This window comes from Canis lupus, chromosome 28 (assembly GCF_003254725.2).
Source record: "Canis lupus dingo isolate Sandy chromosome 28, ASM325472v2, whole genome shotgun sequence".
Lineage (NCBI taxonomy): Eukaryota > Metazoa > Chordata > Mammalia > Carnivora > Canidae > Canis > Canis lupus.
Window position 1 is genome coordinate 40,664,613 of NC_064270.1, and position 20,318 is coordinate 40,684,930.

General features: G+C 63.6%; 1 protein-coding gene across 3 annotated transcripts in view; it reads left to right on the forward strand.

Annotated features, from left to right (window-relative positions):
- INPP5A (inositol polyphosphate-5-phosphatase A) overlaps positions 1–20,318 on the forward strand; it is a 159,025-nt gene that overhangs the window by 60,518 nt on the left and 78,189 nt on the right. For all 3 annotated transcript variants that reach the window (XM_025467712.3, XM_035707959.2, XM_025467713.1), the window contains 2 exons: positions 309–409; positions 4,043–4,130. In XM_025467712.3, the coding sequence (XP_025323497.1) occupies positions 309–409; positions 4,043–4,130 (189 nt within the window). The remainder of the gene's footprint in view (positions 1–308; positions 410–4,042; positions 4,131–20,318) is intronic.

The window sequence follows — 20,318 nt, forward strand, 5'->3', positions numbered from 1 at the left end:
AGCAGTGGGATGATAATCGGGGTGTTTGTTCTTTGGGGTTTAACAGCTGCTCCACTCCAGCACCTACGTGTGTTTGTAACAGGAGGGGACGAACCTCGAGGTTATAGAAGCGGGTTCTGATCATTCTGAACCCACGTGGGGACTAGGATCAGGAGAACAGAAGACACGGGGCCAGAAGGACTGCATGCAGGAGCCCTAGAAACCGTTCAGGTGGCTTGTTGGGGGTGCGGGGCCCCAGTCCTGGCCGCCTTCCCCGCGTGGCTGTGCAGTGCGGAGCCTCTGACCGTGTCCTGCGCTTCCCTCCCCAGGTCGTGCACACACACAAGCCTCACTTCATGGCCCTGCACTGCCAGGAGTTCGGAGGGAAGAACTACGAGGCCTCCATGTCACACGTGGACAAGTTTGTCAAGTAAGTCCTGGTGTGCGCCACGGCCCTGCGCCTCTTCCCTGGATGCCCTGCCCCTTGGGGGGAACCAGGGGCGACAGCCTGTCCCTGGGGAGGGGGGACCAGGGGCGACAGCCTGTCCCTGGGGAGGGGGGACCAGGGGTGACAGCCTGTCCCTGGGGAGGGGACCACAGGGTGACAGTCTATCCCTGGGAGTGGATCACAAGGTGACAGCCTGTCCCTGGGCGGGGAGAAACTGGGGGCAACAACCTGTCTCTGCAGAGGGGGGACCAGGGGTGACAGCCTGTCCCCGGGAGGGACCACAGGGTGACAGCCTGTCCCCAGGGCAGGGACCAGGAGCAATAGCCTGTCCTGGGGAGGTGGGACCAGGGTGCCCACCTTCTGCGCTGCCTCCCACCTGAGGGGCCAGGACGTCGTCTCTGCCGCCGGCCCCGCTGCATGTGCCCCCCTGAGCCCCCAGGTGTGGCCCGGGCCTCCCCCAGCTGGGACCTGCACACCGACTGCCCGCCAAGCACGGCCAGAGCTTCCTGCCCTCGGAGGCGGCCAGCGGAGGCCCCGTGCCGGCGGGGGTGTGGGCCGCGGGCTCCCTGCCTAGAGCCCCAGCCGCGTGGCCGCCGGGGGTCAGCTGCCGGCCGCCCCCCCACCCGTGCTCGGGGCCCCTGACGTGCTGGGTGGACGCGAGCCTCCGTGTTCTCTGTGGTTAAACTGGGCGGTGATCTGTTAAGGGCCATACTTTTTGTAAAAGAGTGGCCATATTTTCCCAAAACAACGTACTTTTGTTTTTTAAATTTTTCTTAAAGATTTTATTTGTTCATGAGAAACACCAAGGTACAGAGAGAGAGAGAGAGAGAGACAGAGGGAGAAGCAGGCTCCATGTGGGGAGCCCGACGTGGGACTCGATCCCAGGACCCCGGGGTCACGCCCTGGGCTGAAGGCACCCAGGGGTCCCCAAAAATGTACTTTTAAAGCAATCGAGTTTTTTTGACCCTTAAACTAGTGCGAAGGTCAATGTGGGAGAGCGAGGGACGTAGCTGAAGAGCCAAGAGTAGCCACAGGGATACTGAGGAGGCGTGAGGTGGGCGCCCGTCCCCGTGCCCCGCTGGGCTGCGGCCTCCCTGGGGAGCGGCGAGGGTGGGGCCGGGCTGCGGGGGGGGTGCTCAGGAGGTCCCCGCCCCGCGTCGCCCTGCCCTCTGCAGCCGAGGACCGGCCACTGGTGTCTGCGTGAGACCAGGACACTGGGCCTCCCCCCATCCCCGCACCCGGGACGAGTGTCACACATGTCAGTAGATGTGACAGGGTGACGACGCTGAGACCAGACCAGGGAGAGGTGTCTGCGGCTCAGCAGCAGGGAGAGATTTCTTTTGAAAAGGTGCTAAATGTGTCACGTGCTAAAGATGCAGAAGTTTGAGTGAATGGAAGGGTGAAAGTCAGCTGTGACACTGTGCCACACACCTTCGGGCAGAAGCCAGGACGTGACCTGAGGAGCCCTGGGGAGGCTGCGAGCGGGCGTGTGGGGGCCGGGGGTTCCCAGAGGGGGCCTGCAGGTGCACAGCGGCTGGTGCAGGGAGGCCACTCACGGCCCCGCGGCCCAGTCCCTGAACCCCTGCCCCACGTCCCTGCCCCGGGTCCCCCCACATCCTGTTCCCCCAACCCAGTCCCTAACGCCCACCCTGTGTCCACACCCCATGTCCCCGCCCCGTGTCCCCCCGGGTCCTGTTCCCCCACCCCAGGCCCTAATCTCTGCCCTGTGTCCACACCCCATGTCCCTGCCCCATGTCCCCCCACTCCAGTCCCTGAACCCCCGTCCCGTGTCTGCACCTTGCATCCACTCTCTGCGTCCCTGCCCCGTGTCCCCGCCCCGTGTCCCCGCCCTGTGTCCCCTCCACGTCTGTTCCCCCACCCCAGTCCCTAACCCCTGCCCCACATCCGCACCCCATGTCCCTGCCCCGTGTCCCCGCCCTGCGTGTCGACGGCCGCTTCTGCGGTCCCCTTGCCGTCCTGGCGCTGCCGTCGGGTCGGTCCCCTACCCGCACCACGTGTGACACACGCTATCATGTTTGCTTTGAGCTGTTACCTTATAAGAAGATCAAAAAGCGAGAGAAGAGGCCGTTTATTTCCAGCAGCGCCGGTTTCCAGGCTGCGGCCCCGCAGCGGGTGTCCGTGCAGCGCCCCCTCCCCGGGCCGTGTGCGTCACGTCAGCACGAGTCACCGCTGACACGTTCTCTCCCTTCGGTTTGCCTGAAGAAAGTCTGCAGCGTCGGAAGGTGTTTCGTCGTGGCCAGAAGCCCGGCGGCCCGTCCCCCGGCAGGACGTCGCCGCGCTGTGCTGGGCCGTGCCGTGGCGGGTGGCGCCTGGCCGTGGGCCTCGCCGAGGGTCCCTGCGGTGCGCCCGTCCCCGCTGCAGGTGGGGGTGGTTTTCCTCGGTGGTTCCCTGTCCCTGGGCGTCTAATTTAACCGGATTTGGGAAAAGCCGTAGGCTGTCCTCCCTGTGTCCCCGCGTCCTGGCTGTGTCCCCGGGCGCTGTCCTGGGGTCGCCCTGTGCTGTCTCCCGGGCCCCACGCTTCCGGCTGCGTCGCCGCAGTGCGGGTTCCCGTCACCGTGTCCCATAGTGACCGCGGGTTCACTTGTTTCCCTGGGTTTTCACCTGCTTTCACGGCCACCCCGGGTTCTGTTTTCAGCTGGAGAAGTGTCCCTTGCGGTGTGAATTTTTACCTCTGGTCACGTTCACGGTTTCCCGGAGACCTTTGATGTTTGACCGGCTTGGGGCTCGCCGGCCGTCCCTGCTTCTCTACAGGCCGGGCTCACACTGTGCCGTGCGCCGGGTCAGTTTTTGACTTGGCCGCAGACGTGACGACTGTTGCGTGGGGCGCTGCGCGGTCGGTTAGGTCCCCTCTCCTGCTTCCTAGAGCAGAGGCCTCTGCCGTGTGGCCCACGGGCTGGCGCCTCGGGGCACCGTGTCCCCTCCCCTGTGGCCACCGAGCTGCGGGGGCTCCGCGCTGGGACCGTCGGCTGAGCAGGGAGGCCCCTCGCTTCCCGTTGCTGCTCTGGGGTGTTGGCGGGGCTCGGGGGGCACACTGGCTCCCTTTCCGGCCACATTTGCCAAGATGACGGCGAGGCGCCCACTTAGTCTTCTCTGGTTGTGAAATGAGACTGTGGCCCAGCGGGACGGTGTTGAGAGACGCTTCCTCCTCCGTGTCCTGAGGAGGAGGACACGCCGGCAGCTGCGCACGGTGCTCAGCCTCCCAGGGGGCAGGCAGCGAGGGAGTGGCCGGGCCGGGGGGCATTGTGAGTGTGCTGCCCCCGCCCCTGCCCACGCACAAGCAGCCGGGAGACCCCCAGGGTCCCGGGGGTCGTGCCGTCGCGGTGCATGGCCCTGGCCGAGCCCCCGTGCCACCGCCCCCCTGCGTCTCCGGCCTCCAGTGTCCCCGGGTGTCGTGGGGGCACTGCCAGGACGCGCAGCCCTCGCCGCCTGCAGCACACGGGGTGCCTGAGTTTCTGCTGCCCTTGCCTCCCGACCGCTGGCTGGGGGCGTTTCCAGGGTGACACAGCACGGTGTGCCCGCCGGGAGCCCGGGCCGTACAACAGCTGCTCGGGTGGCTCTTCACTAAAGGACTGACTCCTCCCCTCTCCCTTCCAGAGAGCTGCTGTCCAGTGACGCGATGAAGGAGTACAACAGGGCCCGCGTCTACCTGGACGAGAACTTCAAATCCCAGGAGCACTTCACAGTGAGTGTCCGCAGGGCCTGCTCCTGACAAGGCGGCCACTGGGGTCCCCTCCATGGGGATGCTCCCTGTCGTCAGCGGCACCGACCGGCTCCATGGGGGGGGGCCGCTGCCAAGAGGGGTCCAGGGCCGTGGCCCACGGGCTGATGGGGGAGTTGGGGCTCCGTGCGGAGGTGAGGGGTTGCACCGTCCCTGGGTCTGCTCTGCAGAGTTGCTCGTGCCGGTCCTGCCCGTAGGATGCAGGCCGGTCCCTTCGTGGGCCCGCGCAGCACTGCTCGGGGGCCTGGCCTCCTGTCCCTTCTCTGCGAGGGGCCCTGGTGGGGGGACGGTGGACACCTGGAGAGGGGCCCCCGCTGGGGTGCAGCAGCTGCACGTGGTACTGGTGACGGGTGGGGCTGAAGGCTTCTGGGAGGCGCAGATGTCAGATGGGTCTTAAGTAGCTGCTCGTCGGCTCCCATCTCAGGGACGTCTCGGGGCTGCTCAGAGCCTCCAGGTTCTGTTCCCCGTGTCCTTCCCCTGAAGTCCCTCACGTCACCGGAAGCCTGGGGTGCCGCAGGCACGGAGCCCCCGAAGGCTGGTGGTGTGCAGCGGCAGGTGCCTGCGCGCCAGGTGGGCAGAGCCGGGGAGCACGTCCTGAGTGGGGAGCAGCCTCGGAGACCGTCCGTGGTGGGAAGGACGCCTGTCAGTTCTCAGTCTCTCCGGGCGTCAGTGCCAGCTCTGCGGTGTCTCCTGTGGCCCAGATGGTCACCGGGGCCTGGCTGCCCCGCGATCTGCTGCTGTCCTGGCCGCCCAGCCACACGCGCCCCCGCGGCCTTCCTGCCCCTGACCGCTGGCCATTTGCTCTCAGCCCGTCCTTTGCATAAATGCACTCCTGAGCCTCCTGTGTCCCCGCACTGTCCCCCATTGGGACTTGAGATGAAGAGCACGGTGCCTGGAGTGCAAATCTGTCGGTTGGGGCGAGCGGCTCGCAGGCCACTGCAGAGGACCAGGGTGGATAGTTGACCTGGGGTCCTAGCAACGGGGACCCTTCAGAATAAGACGTGAAAGAGGTTAACGGGATGTCCCTGCCGGGATAGAGCGTCCGGGGCGCCAGTGTGTGTGTTGCTGCACCCCAGGAGGAGAGGGAGCAGGACACGGGCCGATACCTGAAGGATGTTAGAGAAAGTTTTAAAAATTTGATGAAACGTGTGGATGCGCAGATGGAGTCATCACGCAGGCTTCCTGCAGACGACCTGTGAGCAGCAGAGGTTCATCCTGATGAGGCCAAGGCCATGGTTCCGGATCCTCCACCCCCGTCACCCTCAGGCGCTGGTCTCCCCGCACGCTCTGCTCAGCCCCAGAGGCGGCCGCGTTCCACGGCGGTCACGGGGGTCGGTCACCTCCCCTCACGTCTGCACGGCCTCCTTTCAGTGGGAGGCTCCGTGTCGTAGCAGGAAAAGGTGCAGGAAAACAGGCCCCACAGACACACGCTGAGGAAGTGAGTGCGTCAGAGTCGCCACTGGGCTCCGAGCGCGGAGCATCACAGGTGGAGGAGGCCAGGCCCCCAAGAGGACGTACGGGGACGGGGTGGTGCCCAGAGTCGGGAATCGTGCTCCCACTGTGACCACTGATGGCTGGGGACAGATCAGGGGACAGATCAGGGGCAGCAGAGACTTCGACGGCTCCTCCCACAGACTGCTGCTGCAGGGGGACCAAGGATCGTCGGCGGGACACCGACTGGAGGGGCAGCCCCGCAGGGCTGTGTGTGCGCCACGGGGTCTGGGCCTGCGCCAGAGGACGCTCGGTGGCCATGGGGCGGGCAGGGTGGCTGCCGGCTGCTGCTGTTTCCTGAAAAATGTCTAAAAACGAAGGGCAAGGAGACTTGGGAGAAGGCTGGGTCAGGCTCGGGTGGGTGCAGAGTGGCCCCGTGAGCTCCGGGCCGCCCCGAGGCCGCCTGCCGAGGACTCTGCGTGTGCACCTGCCGCTCCCTCCCCGGCCGCGGGGGTGTCGGACCATGTCCCCGGGGACGCTCACATGCTCGTGGAAATCCAGCATGAGGCGAGACCCCTCGTGTTTCTGAGCACAGAGTGCACAGACTGGAAGTAAACCATGTGTGGACGACTCCTAAATGCGTGGAAATAAACAGTCAACTTGCAAATATCTCTGGAGTCCGAGAGAATCTCACAGAGCAGACTGGCTCGTGGGTCCGATGAATGAAAGACTGAACCCTTCAGGATTCGTGAGATGCACCTAGAGTGGCGCATCCAGGGGAATTTTTAGCATTAAGTGCTTGCATTAGAAAACTTAAAAATAAGTGAATTAACCCAAAGCGAGTAGAGGAAAGGAAATAATAAACTAAGAGCTGAAAGGAGTGACGAGGAAAATAGGGTAGAAGCAACCAGTGACCTCGTCCTGGTAGCACACGGTCGGCGGGCGGGTCCGCGCGTCCCCGGGGCCTCCTGGCGGGGCAGCACACTGTGGGGGACAGGGCCAGGCCGTCGGGGCCAGGAGCTCCCCGCGCTGGGCAGGGCCCGGCAGACCCCAGCCGCGGCCACTCGGGGCCGGGCCCCGCCGCCCGCGCCGCCGTCCTGTGCCCACACAGCTGCATGTGTCCCACGCGAGCACGTGGCCGACAAGACGAGGGGCGCGGTGTCGGCAGTCGGCCGGGCGCGTGTTTCCGTCCCCCTCGTCCCCTGGGATGCAGCTCTGGCTGCCGCGGTGCGGCCTGTGGTGGAGAACAAACACCCGGCAGGGGCTCGCCCGCGGCGCCGCAGCCTCCGGGGAGAAGAGCCGCTCTCCCGGACAGCTGTGTACACGGCGGTCATCAAAAACTATTCGACGGCAAAAACTGGAAATAACGTAAATACCAGAGAGATTTTCACCCCGTGGAACAGCCACGTGACAGGTCGCCTGGTGCAGGGCGTCGGGGGGGACCCGCCTGCAGGCCCCCAGGAGGAGGCGCAGAGGCCGGAGCCCGTGCTCTCCTCGCCGGGCGCGCTTGCCGTCCGATGGGTGCGGCGAAGTGTTCAACGAGGGCGTCGCATCTGGTTCTTCAGCACCCGGGTTTTCACACTGGAGCATCGGCAAGCCGGGTGGTCCCGGGCCGAGGCAGATCAGGGTAAGGGGCCGCGCTTTCGTCTCTGGGGCGGAAGCACGGAAATGTCGCTGGTGGGAGACGCGGCCGTGGAGCCTGAGACGCGCTCCAGTCGGTCCCCGCGGCGGGGCTCACCCGGGCCGGGCGGCGCGGGGCGGGGCGGCTGCGGGTGTGGGTGCTGTCCCGGGGCCGCAGTCCTGGGAGGCCTGCCGGTGGCCACGGGACAGCCCGACAGCCGGTGTGGCGAGTGGGGAATGGTCGCTGGAGCTCATCCCGGAGTTGGCGCGGAGGCCCGTGTGCGTCCGTCTTCTCACCTCCTGACTCAGATGCCCGTGGTTTGTGATAAAATCCTACTGGACCTGGGGCCCCTGGGGGCCGGGCCTCCATGTGCTGCGTGTGGGACCGTCTCTGCGGGGGGCCTGTGACGTCCTGGTGGAGGGGACCCGGCACTGCCAGCGTCCGGGCAGGGCTGGGGTCTGTGGGCCATCTGGGTGGCCACCCTCCTGCCCCCACCTGGTGGCCTCTGGCTGTCAGAGGGAGGAAAATTTAATTTTTACAAGATTAATAGTATTGGAGCGGTATTTTTAGCTGAGTGTGGTTCAAATAATAGGCCATTAATTGAAAAAGAAAATTGAAATGAATTTATCTTGTACATAAATGCTGTCACGGGTATTAATAGGGATCAGAAAATAGCGGTGTGTTCCCAGAAAGAGGCTGAAGCTGCACCTGCACCTGGCATGAGCGTGACCGCGGGGGTCCACCCTGCCGCAGGAGCGTGGGGGCTGCGCCTGGGAGGGGCCTGCGGACTGGGGGACTCAACGGGGACCTGGATCTAGGGGACTGCAGCCTTGGGGACTCGATCCAGGGGCGCGGCTGCCTGGGGTCTCTGAGCTGAGGGGCCCACGGCTGGGGGGTGCTCTGGGCCTGGGGGCTCGACCTGGGGGGCCTGGATCTGGGGGGGGCCGCGGCCTGGGGGTCCCCACCCCGGGGGCTCAGTAGGGTGCCCGCGGGCGGAGGCGGGACCCACAGGTGCTCCTTGTCACCAGGAGATGGCGCCAGAGCAGCGCGTGGGACCTTGAGGCTGGTTCAGGAGCTGCTCCCGCCTTGGCAGACCTGGAACAGCGAGGATGCTGAGGTTGCTCCTGAGGATCGCGCGGGCCGTGTGCGTGGGGCCCGCTGTCCCTGTCCCTGTCCCTGCGCCGTGACCTGGCTGCTGACAGGGTCACCGCCTGTTTGCGTGTCTGCTCCGGGCTGGCCGTTGACTTTGGCCCCGGATGGTGGCCCGACCTGCCCCGGGACCCCTGGGGACGCCCCCGGGGCAGGCTGAGGACCCTGCCCGAGCTGGAGCGCCCGCCAGGACTGTTCCGGGCACCGGGCGCCCCGAGGCCCTCCCCTCGCGGGGCTGCTCCAGAGGCGCTCCTGCTGCTGACCTCGTCTGGCGCCCCACCGCCCGAGCCCCCCGACCCCCGATTGTGCCCTGGCTGCCCGCTCTGGCCTGGGGCTGCAGCACACCTGCTCCGAGTCCGTGAGCGAGTGGGGCCCCGGGGACGGGAGAGCCTGGGTGAGACGTGGGCGCCCTTCGTCCGTCCCTGTGGGTCCACTGGTGTGAGCTCGGGATGGGGGTTTAAGTCTACCTAGAGCACAGATCGGGCGAGCCCCCCCGGCCTGGAGGGGTGCAGGGCCGAGGCCCCTGAGCCTGGGCCGCACATGTGGAGTTTGGGAAGATGAGGTGCGCTCTTGTGGGGCGTCAAGGGGACACGGGGGGAAGGCAGGGCGAGCTGTGCTGGAAGCCACGTGGCAGCAAGGAAAGACCCCACGAGGGAGGGGGCTCGTCCCCGAGGTGCCTGGGTGCAGACCCCCGCCTGGGGCTGCCCAGAGCCCTGCCTGAGCGTGCGCACACGGACGCCCGGCCGACCCTCCCTGAGGGACGTGGTCTCCTCCACAGACACGGGGCCCTTCGGTGTCCTCGCGCTTTGAGGTCTCGACATCCCGTTAGGGTTTGTGGACTTGCCCACAGGGAACTGGGACGACTGGAGTTAACCACCCGCTGTTTGAAGGCGCCTTGTCCTGTTCTTGCCACGTGGGGGGGACGCAGCGGGGACGGACAGGAGTCCCCTGTCAATGGCCCTGCAGAGGACACTCGGAGCAGGTGCCCCCAAGGGGCCTGTCCCTGCAGCCCCAGAGGCCCAGCAGCATCTGGTCCGGGAGCTGGCGGTCCCCGCACACCCCTGGCTGAGCCTCAGCGTCTGGAAGGTCCTTGGGAGGAGGCGGGCGTTGCTGTCACCGGGTGGTCCCTCCCCTGGCGCCCATCTTCTGGGGGGTGGGGGCGGCCACGCTCATGCACGTCCTGCCCGAATCCGTCCTCCAGCACCTGCGCCCAGCCCCTGGCCTGCCCCCCGTGGGACCCTCCCTCCCTTGAAGCACCACGTGCGTTCACGCGCGCCCCTGCCCTTTGCCAGCACCCCATCCCGCCGTCTTGTTGGCCCCGCGAGGACATGGCCCGCACGGTCTGCCCGTCCCCGGGGTCAGTGATGGAGCCCGTGGGGAAGGGCGGTCGTAGTCGGGCCGTGATGTGTCTGGTGATTCAGTAAGCTGCTCGGTGACAAGCACGGGCTCCGGGGTAGGCGGGACTTTGCAGACTGTCCGGCTTCCTGGGACCTGCCCGCTCAGGCCCTTCCCTGCCGCGTGTGCCGGGCCCTGCGGCCCAGGAGGCGTGTGGAGGCTGCCGCGTGGCCTCGCCTGCCCAGGGCCCCAGGCTTAGGGAGGAGGGTCCCTAGAGGACACCCGGGGCTCTGCACCTACTCCGAGGCACCTGCTATCGTCTGCGTTACAGCGAGCGCCCAGCGCTGCGGGGTGCACCTGGACCCCCGAAACGCCCTGAGATGCCTCCTGCAGGAAGCCCCCCAGGACTTGCCCCCCTGGGAAGCTCCCCCTGGGTTCTCAGGTGCCCCCTGATTGGCCACATTGACTTCGCAGCAGCCCAGGGCACGGCCGTGCAGGCCTTGACACTGAGGGAGTGGCTGCGGAAGTTTTCCAGGGCTTTCGAGTGTCTATTGATCCGAGACCCAATAGCACAGGAATCGTGTCTCATTTCACGGGAGGAACATAGAAAGCTCATCACTTACCACCTGAAAAGCCTGGACGTCGATAGGGGGACGTGAAGGTAACGGCTTTCCTGTACTCTGGCTTCAGAAATGGCTAAATGAGGAAGAAATTGCAAATTTATTTTGGTGTAATTTCCTCGTCTCCTCTCACTGCTGGCGCAGAGCGTGTCTTGCTGTCCTGCTGCTCGTTTGTGTGACGCGCGGGCCCGGAGGTGGCGGCGGAGCGGGCCGTTCATCTGTGTGAACTCCCGGCTGCCCGGGCTGCTGAGGCCTGGGGGAGCCACGGCCGGAGGCCCCCGCGTTCCCTGCCCTCCCTGGGTGACGCGTGCGCAGAACGAAGGAGAGGAGGATGGGGGCGCCTGGCTCCCGGGCAGGACCTGCGGGGGGCCTGGGCACCGACCCGGCCGTCAGGGCCCCTCGACCCGCAGGCTGATCGATGCCCAGTGCCCTGAGGAGCCCTCGGGATTCGGGGACCGCCGTGCGCCAGGGACGTCGGGCCGGGTGAACGGGCGTGTGCAGCGGTGTTTCTCCTGCGGCACCAGCTCCGTGGAGACGCAGGCCGTGGTTTTGGTGGGGCAGCTGGAGGCCCCAACACCGCAGCCCGGCGCGGAGCCTGTGCCAGTCTGCACGCCACAAGACGGCTGCGCGGATGGCCAGGCGGGGAAGGGTGCAGGTGGCACGGATGCGGGGCTGAGGTGCATCCCCATGGGCAGCCCCGGCCACGGCTGCTGCGGGAAGGGAGCCACGGCAGCCAGCTTTGCCTGTCCTTGCCCGGGGCTGGGGGCCCCAGACGTGTGCGCGGCAGCGGGACCCACAGGCGGGCAGGGCTGTCTGCCGGGCCGGGCGGGTGCGGGCAGGGCTGGCACCGGCTGTCGTGTGGCGCTGGGCTGGTACCTGCGGAGCTCGTCCTTGGGGCCTCGCTGCCCGGAGAGCGCATGGGCCTGTGTGACCGTGGGGCTGCCTCAGCGCCGGAAGCTCTGGCTGCTTGAAGCTCTAGGAGTGGGGTTCCTTCTGGGCAGAGGGGTCTGGAGCCACAGACGTGTCCGCGTCCTTTAGTGTCACCGAGGCCCCAGGAAGGTGGGCGGGCCATGGAGCGGGCTCCCAGGGTGCAGAGCCCACCGCGGGGAGGCCCCGAAGCCTCCGCTGCCCGCGGGGTCCCAGCAGCATCTTCAGCCCTCGGCCAGTGAGGCTCCTGGAAAGAGGTGCGCAGCTGAGTTTCATTTCTGGGAGGCAAGAGGTGGGGTCGAGCCAGCACCTTGCGGACGTGGCCCAGGGACGCCGGGACAGCCCGGAGCATGGCGTCGTCTGCGTGTGTGCCAGGCAAGCCACGCGGCAGCGACCCCCGACCTCCAGGGGAGACTGTCCTCCCGAGGCACCTCCCCCGGCCTACTGGGGGGCAGGGGCTGGGGCCTGGGGGGCGGCCTCCGGCCTGCAGGTGCGTTCCCACAGCCCCGCTGCAGTGCCCGCGCTGCTGGCCCCCGGCCCTGCGACACCTCCGCTGCTGGCCACCAGCAAGCGTGCTCCTTCCTCTTCCGTCCCCCGTCCTGGGGGCTCCCTGCCGAGAGGAGGGTCCTCACGGGGAGCACAGCCCAACGGCCTCCATGCTGACCCCGGCCCACTTTTCTGGGAGGGTCTGGGCCTGCCTGCCCCGACCCCATCTGCGGGGTGAGGAGGGGCGGGGGGAGGGGGAGGCAGCTGCTGTCTTGCTTCCCTCTCGTCCCTGCCCCTCCCCGCCCCCTCCGTGCTCCTGGAGGACGTGCCCTGCCGCCTCCCCCGTGCTCCCCCCATGACCAGCCCCTCATCCTGTCTCTGCTCTCCTGAGTAAGATTTTAGGGGAAATTTATGGAAAATTAATGGAGTTTACTGATGTTCTTTGATCTGAGGAAGGGGAAGGAAGGCAAATGCATTTCTGATGAGGGAACTAATCTGCTCCGGGAGCGGCTCCCCTCCCGGTGGCTCGCCTGCCTCCGCGCCCTGCCTGTGGGCCCGACAGGCCTGATGGAGTGCGGGAAGCAAGATTGGTTTTCCGAGGGCACCGGGCCCTCCGCGCTCCGCTAAATCACACTGTCTGCTCTGCTGGCGGTAACGACCGGCTCCCCTCGGCGGCACCTGCAGCCCCGCGGGACGCGGTGATGTGCGGCCGGGCGGCGGTGGGGGCCCGCAGTGAAGGTGAAGCTGTCATATCGATCTTTTTAGCACTAAAATATGAGCCACTTTACTCCGCTCCCCGCTGCTGTGATGTGAAAAATAATAACTCGGATCCAAATTAAAAATATTGATCTCTGGAAGGTGCTGAAAGTAAATAAACACCTCCCGAAGTTTTCGGGTCAGCCGAGAAACGGTCTCAGCAATAAATGTGTCGGCACGTCAGGGTCCAGGGTTCTTGATCTGTTTTTTCTTTGAATTGATTTTTCATTATTTACTTCCTAAAAGTGTTGAAATTTGGTCTTCCACTGTTAAATCCCAGTGTTTGGGCAAATTATTTCTTTGGGGCTTATGAGGTGCTTCTGATCCACTCGCTCATTGATTGATTGATTTTTGACTCAATAAGCTTGCAGTCCCTGCCTTATTTAGGGCTTCTATCATAATTTTTTATACATTTAGACTTGACTTTTTTATTTGCCTCTAACAGATGAGGTGGCGTGGGGCTATTGAGCGGGGAAGGACGGTTGCCACAAGGTTAATTTTATCCGGCTCCGTGCGTTCCGAGGAGGCGCCGGGTGTGTCCTGGCACAGCAGGTCCTCCCGAGCCCTGGAGCCCCCTGCACCCGAGAGGCCCAGGTCCCCGGCGTCCAGCAGTGGCCTGCGGCCGGCTCAGGTGCGGCTGTGGTTCTCGGCAGCGTCGGGGAACCGTGTGCTTCTGGGAAGAGGCTCTCGGGGGCCCCCAGAGCTCAGAGCCCAAGGCCACACGGTGTGTGTGGGTCCACGTGGCCCAGCAGGATGGGGCGTGAGGGTGCCAGCGAGGGACGCAGCGAATGGTGGGGTGGCCACTTCTGCGTGGCTGCTTGTGGGGCCAAGAGTTGCCAGGAAGACGTGGGACTTCAAGCATGTGGGGCCGACAGCACGCCTCGCGGCCCCGAGCCAGGGTCCCCTGCGACCATTTCCCACTCGCTGTGTGTGGACTGAGCCGCTGCCAGGCACAGGGCCCCCCGGCTGCACCCTGGGGGCGGCAAGAAGAAAGGTCCTGTCCCTGGGCCTCCCGGGGGATGCCAGCCCTGTGCTGGGCCTCCCCGCCCACATGCCCCTCCTGCTCGGCGCCCTGCTCCTGAGCCACGAGAAACGACGGCCCGGTGTTTTCCACGCACGTGGTCTGCCCCTGACACCGCGGACGGAGCAGGACGCTTGCGGTGCCTGTGCCGCTCTGGCCACAGCGCTTAATGAGAGGTGTCGCGTGCATGTGGCCGTGGTCCCCGCCAGATGGAGGAGGCCGAGGCACACACAGGCTCCTCTGCGGTCACTGAGATGCACAGCCCGAGGGACACATTCCTTCTGTGCCTCACACGAGGGCCGGCGGTTCTGACCGATTGGAGTCGGCACAGGTCCAGGAGGCTGACGGGCGTTTCCGAGGGGCTGGTGTGCTGGCAGGACAGAAGGAGGGCCACCAGCCGGGGCGCGGATGGGCCTCTCTGGGAGGGTTGAGGGTCACGCAGGAAGGAACCGCTGTCGTCCAGCCTGGCTCGGCAGCAGGGGTGGAACGAGGTGGATGTGGTCAGGGCCGACCACACTGGCGGGACTGTGGTGTGTGGGGCCGTGTGGCACGCTGGCCCTGTGGGGGCCATCACCCTGCTCCACGGTTTGGGGCAGGAGGTAGGAGGAGCCAGCTCCCCTGGGACGGAGATGACCGCTGCCCGGAAGAGAGCTCGTCTCTGAGAGCCACATATCCATGAGCGTCCAGTCCTTCAGTCCTGTTTACTGACATTTCTCTTTGCTCTGGGCACCATTCCTGCCTCTAGAAATAATATTTCACGTAAGAATGCACGTGGGACGCATGCTGCCTGCATTAAGAAGCTTGAGAGGTTGCCACTCCGGTTCCTGCCAAGGACTGGGACAGGGCTGTGCGGGGGGCTGCAGGAGGCTCCTGATGGGAATGCCAGGCCACGGTCCTGTCTGTGCCTCGGTTGGTGCAGAGCTGAGGCCGTGAGCTGGCCTCCTTCCTAAGAGCCGGGGTCTGTTCCCAGCAGAGGCTTGGTCTGGCTTCCCAGGCATGAAGGTGACTTAAAGTCGTTCCATTTAGCTGCAGGAATGTGGGTGGTTGCACCTGACCTCTGCCCCGGGCGCCCACGGGCAGGGCCTCCACCAGGACAAGGACATGCTGAGAAAGGCCCCTCGCATCATCCCGTCGTGCACGTTAAGTGCACACAATTCTAAGAAAAAGAGCTCCCTGGGGGGCGCCTGGGCCGCTCCGTCAGTTAGGCGTCTGACTCTTAGTTTTCAGCTCAGGTCGTGATCTCAGGGTCCTGAGATCGAGCCCAGTGTCTCCGGGCCCTGCATGGAGCGCGGAGGCTGCTTCTCTCCTCTTCCCCTGCCCCGACCCCCACTCGTGTGTGCTCTTTCTCTCTAAAATAAATAAAAGAGCTCCCTGAGAAGAATCTAGAACCAGAGAGGCAAAGGGCTGCTGTGGCTTGTGTGCAGAGGTCCTCTTCCTCTTGTGTGCCCTGGTCAGTGGCACGCTGACAATTCCGTGTGGAGTGGGTCCCCAGCGCTGATTCAAAAAGTTGAGTTTTGAAGGATAATCATGTTCAGATTCATCCAAAATCTGGAACCACAGCCCCACATGAGTGGTGAGCTGAGACGTGGGTTCACGTAGTCCACAAACCTTGGTCAGGCCCTGCCGTGTGCACGCACGTTCTGCACCGAGGCAGGTGTGGCAGAAACAGGCCGGGGGCTGGTTTTCTGCTGGGCAAGGACGCCTGAGGGCAGATGTGAGGCTGGAAACTAGAGCACTGGCAAAGCGGGTCACCTGATCACCTTGGTGCCCACGTGTGCTGCTCGGACTCCGGCTCCCAGCCTGAGTTCCATGGTGGGAAGCAGAAAGAGAGAAGTCCAGCAGCCCTTTCCCACAGCCGACGGGGCAGCGTGCTGTCCTGCGCCGGTGGCTGGGCCCCACGCTGCATGGCACACAGTGCAGGACTCCCGACGCACCGCTCTCCGCACTGTGCTCTTTGTCCTCAAGCTTATGGGCCCTGGGAGCAAGTGCCTACACACGACACTGGGTCACAACCCATGGCATGTCATGTGACAGAGCCACCCGTGACACGACACATCCTCAAGTTCTCCTCCCATGTGGAGCGTGCAGACTCGGGGGCACAAGCACAGAGTGTGCAGTGACCAAGAGAGAAGGGCACCCCAGGTGCCTGATGGATCTAGGAGTTACGAACAGGCTGCCCTGACGAGATGGGTTTCATCTGAACCTAAAGGATGAGCAGGAGTGAGCCGTGGAAGGAAAGAGGAAAAAGCATTCCAGGCTGGGCAGGGGTGTGTGCACGGAAGCCGCGGGAGACATGGATCTCTACCTCCTGGGCCCCTTTGTGGATGGCCCACTGCGCTGTGGAGCGCAGGATTGTGGACAGCCCCCCTGGCCTCCCACCCCCAGGCCCAGGCCCTACGGGGCGGGGAGGGGGGGTTATACAGCTGGTGAGGCCCTGTGGGGCAGCCCTGAAGGAAAACAGGGAAGGGCAAGTTCTAGCCAAAGGAGTTGGAACCCGAGTGGTACCCTGTTTCGAGTGCTACGTTGGACAGCAGGTGACAGCCAGGAGCAGTGTCCTCAACCTCTGGCATACCAGAAATTCTCCTATGGATTCCCATTGGGCCAGTCTGTAAGCGTGCAAACAGGGAAAAATGAAGAGTCTATCAGATATGTAAGATGTGGAAAAAATTATGTCCCCAGCACCCTTTGTCAAGAAGCTCTGTCAGGAGGTGCTATATCCAAATAAGTGGGCACAGGGTCCAGGAAACCCAGGAAGCAGGGGTTTGAACATGGCGGCTTCCTTGACGGTGTGTAGCAGAGAGTTCACACGTGCATGGGGGGTCACTCCGCTTCTTGGACGCAGTGCCCTTCCCATCCAGCTCTGCAACACCAGTGTGTACACCTGTGTGTGAGGCCTGCGCCCCAACTGTCCAGGGGGTCCCCAGGTCAAGAGTGAAGGTAGAGCCCAGGAGGGGAATCATGAGCAGGTGAGCAGTTAATGAAGCTAGTTCAGTTTCTAAGAAGATTCTCCAAGAGATGATGTAATTGATAGGTTATCTGATGTGCCGAGACTTACTGGGGTGAGACGTACAGAGTGTGCGGACGCATCATGGTAACATACATAAAGAACTTGGTGAACATAAAAAGAAGGCAGTAACGATCTACAGGAAAAACAAAGAGCAGTCGAAAAAGGAGATGCAGTCATGATGTTCTGTCGCGAAGGACATTACTAAAGTTACGGCGATATAAACACTCATTACTAATTAAAGTAAAAATGTGTTTATATCCAGAGGATGAGGGATCGGGGATGCATGTGTGTGACGTGTGAGTGAAGAGGAAAGCCAGTGAGAGGGAATTAAATCTTAATCTAACACAGTGGAACAATCAATACTTAACGTTGAAAACTAGAAAATCAAGAAGTAGCCGAATAAGTTCTAGTGGTACGGAGGTGGATACCAGAAGAAAACAAGTAAAAGAAAGTAATCTTCTCTGGGGAGGAGAACATTGAAATGGCCGGGGAACTGTTGTTTTTCATAATAATCCTTTTGTAGAGTGATTTTTTTTTCCCGACTTAAAAAAGCCTTGGTGGGCAGGGATTCCTCAGAGAAGATGTGTGGGAAGAGGTGGCATGTGGGTCGGCGCGGTGGCACGCCGAAGCAGCCGTGTGTCGTGGGCAGGAGGAGCAGGACGCCCATCTGAGCCCAGCCTGTCCAAGAGATTGGCAGTGACAGAGGAGGCTGGAGCCCTGGTGACCTTTTGAGCATCAGGCAAAGGACTTGAAGGATGTCAGATGGTCAGTGGGGAGCCATTGCAGCTGGGGGAAAGGTGAGGTTCTCCGGGCAAAGAGGAGATGGGTTGTTGCAGATTTAAAGACCTGTCAGCTCTCGCTTTGAACCTCTGGTTGAAGTTAAGTACCGAGCGGACTCTGCTTCCTTCTCCTAAGCTCCAACACCCAGGGGGGCCCTAGTGAACACAAGAGAAGTGGGAGCAAACGCAGGAGCCTGGGAGATGGAGCGGATCTCCGGGTCTCTCTCTGGGTCTCCGCCCGGTGAGGAGGCCGCACAGCACGGACCGGCCTAGTGCGAAGCCCGCGTTCCTCCCCCGCGTGCGCCCCTCGCTCCAGCCGATCACAGGGTGCGGAGCCTGCTGTATGCTGTTTCAGGCATAAGTCAGCTTCACCGAACTGACTGCACTGGAGGTGACGAGGACACAGCCTCCTTCAGGAGAAGATGAGAACCAAGTGCTTCCGTGAATAGAGGGATTGGCTGATGTGAACGTAACGGATGTTTTAACAGCCTGGTCATGTAGTCATGGCTTATAAGCTCTCACCTTCTAGTTGGGATTTGAAATTTAAATAACATTACCATTTATGATAGCATCAAAATTTAGGAATAAATTAGGCCAAAGATAGCAGGACCCACGTACCAAACACTGTAACACATCAGTGAGAAAAACCAGAGAAAATCTAAATAAAGGGAGAGAGAGACCATGTTCAGGGGTTGGAAGACCCACTACCACGTAGATGTCATTTCTGCCCACATTGATGTAAAGATACCAGTTGAAATCTCAGCAGACGTTTTTTTGGTGGAAGTTGACAAACTGGTTCTAAAATATTCGTGGATGTGTAAGGGGCTTAGATTAGCCCGTAAATGAGGACTCACGCTGTGCGGGAAGACGTCCTAGCGCTGGTCCTTGAGGCACAGTAGCACTGCCGTGAAGCCACATGCGCAGGCCGTGGGCCCGAGTGGAGAGCCCAGGAACAGCTCTCCCCTGGGTTCTCAGGCCGTCGGGCAGCCCAGCCGAGTGCGTGTCCAGGGCGGGGCTGGCCGTCCTCTCACAAGTGGCGCTTTAACGATTAGATGATCGTGTGCAAAAAGTCAGCCCTTGCCTCACAGCTTGTGACAGCGTAACTGTGAGTAGACCACAGACCTAGTGTGGGAGCTGCAACCATGAGCCCCTGCGAGAGCGCAGAGAGGCTCTGAGTCACCCCAGCTTTGGTAAAGGTTCCTTAAACGTGACACAGAAAGCACAAACTGCTATGAAAGGAAAGTTAATCTGTTGCGGTTCATCAGAATGAAAGCACGGGTTCTCCCAAAGACACAGGAGGAGGCTGTTCACAGGCAGAGAGAAAACGTGCAGACTCTGTCCGACAAAGGAGTTCGGGCTGCGGTCCTGCCCGTGAAGCACCGATGCCACTTAGTGCTGCCCCAACACGCGGCACTGGCCCAGGTCAGACGGGGAAGCCTCGCGGGCTCAGGGAAGGGTACGGAAGCCTGTTAGGGCAGCGGAAGGCCGGACCCCGGGAGTGGGAAGGGTGGCCCCGGGGCCTGCGGGAACGTGCAGTCGCGGCCCCTGGGGGACCCCGGCAGTTCCTGCGAGTGACCCGAGGTGGCCCAGGAGAAGCGGGGCAGCCTGTCCAGCAAGCGCAGGGGCCCGCGCGAAGGGGCGTCGTGTCTGAGGACGGCCGCGTGGCGGAGGGACGGGCTGCTGTCCTGCTCCGCAGGCGGGGAGCGGCCTGGGGCACAGCGGTCCTGCCGCGATTCCACCGGCACGATGGTCCTGAGAACGCAAACTCACCTACGGGCGGAAGGCGGATCGGGGGCTTCCGGGGACGGGGAGCCCGGGAGCAGCGCTTGTGCTGTCGCTGGGGCCCGCCGGACCCCCCCCCCCCCACCCTGTGCACACTGCGGCCTGCGCGGCCCCGCACCCGTGACGCTGCTACAGAATCTGGTCGCAGGCGAATGGCTGGGTGCTCGGCCTTCCAGGGAGGCACCTGCGGAGAAGGGGGGACGCTGCAGGACAAGGAGCAGCCAAGTGTGAACCATGGTCTCACGACCACGCTGTGCAGGTGCCGTCAGTATGACGTGAAAAGCATGTTTTAGGTTAAATAAGGGTTGGGGTTTGCCTGTCGGAGTGACATCAGCCCGCGTCTGCTCTGCGCTCCCGCTCGCAGCTGGCCAGGGGGCTTGCGGACCGCCGCGGGGCTCCTTGTGTAGACGCGTCGCTTCCCGTCTCCGGTGAGCTTCGATCCTGGCTCTCCGTGGAGCCCCTTACTCCCGAGTTGCCACCGTCTTGTCCTGTGTGTGTCTCCCCTTCCTCACCATGAATTTGGGGCCGGGGGCGGGCCGTGTGCTGCAGGTGTCCCTGGAGGCCAGCCGGGCACACGGGCACACGGCGTGCACCCCCACTGGCCAGGCTGCTGCATTCAGCGACAGTCCGGCATGGGCTGAGTGTGCGGCCCCAGCTGGCCTGTCCCCGCCCCGCGTCTGGGAGCCACGCCCCCCGGCCCGCGGCCTTGCTTTGCTGCTACCAGAGCCACTGTCCTCCGGGAACTGGAACGGAGTGGGGCCAGCGGGTGGATGTGGCGCCGAGGGTAGCAGGGTGTCCGAGGGAGCATCGCCCACATCTGGGACCTGGACTCGTGGCTGGGCTGGGCGCTCAGGGGTGCGGGTGGCCCGCTCAGCCTGTCTGTGCCCAATAAGCCTATCTGCCACATGGCCTTATCTCTGCAAGGAGCTGGCCTGGGGTCTGCTTGGGGGCGGGGACCCTGCACGGCAGCCACGTGGCATAAGGAGGGGACCCCCCTGCAGGCGGGGCTCCGTCCACCCCACGGCTGGCCACACAGCTGCCCGCGGCCTCGTGCATCCTTGTCATCCCGAGCCGCGCCCTTTGGACTCGCCTGCACACCTGCTGGTGCCGCGGCAGGACTGACGCGATCCCCGGGTGCCGGGCCTGGGTTGGTTCTGAGCGCGGTGGCCGGGCCGTCTTGCTTCCCTCCCGCTCCCCGGGCCGCTCCGCACAGGGCCTGGGCAGCACGAGCCCGGGGG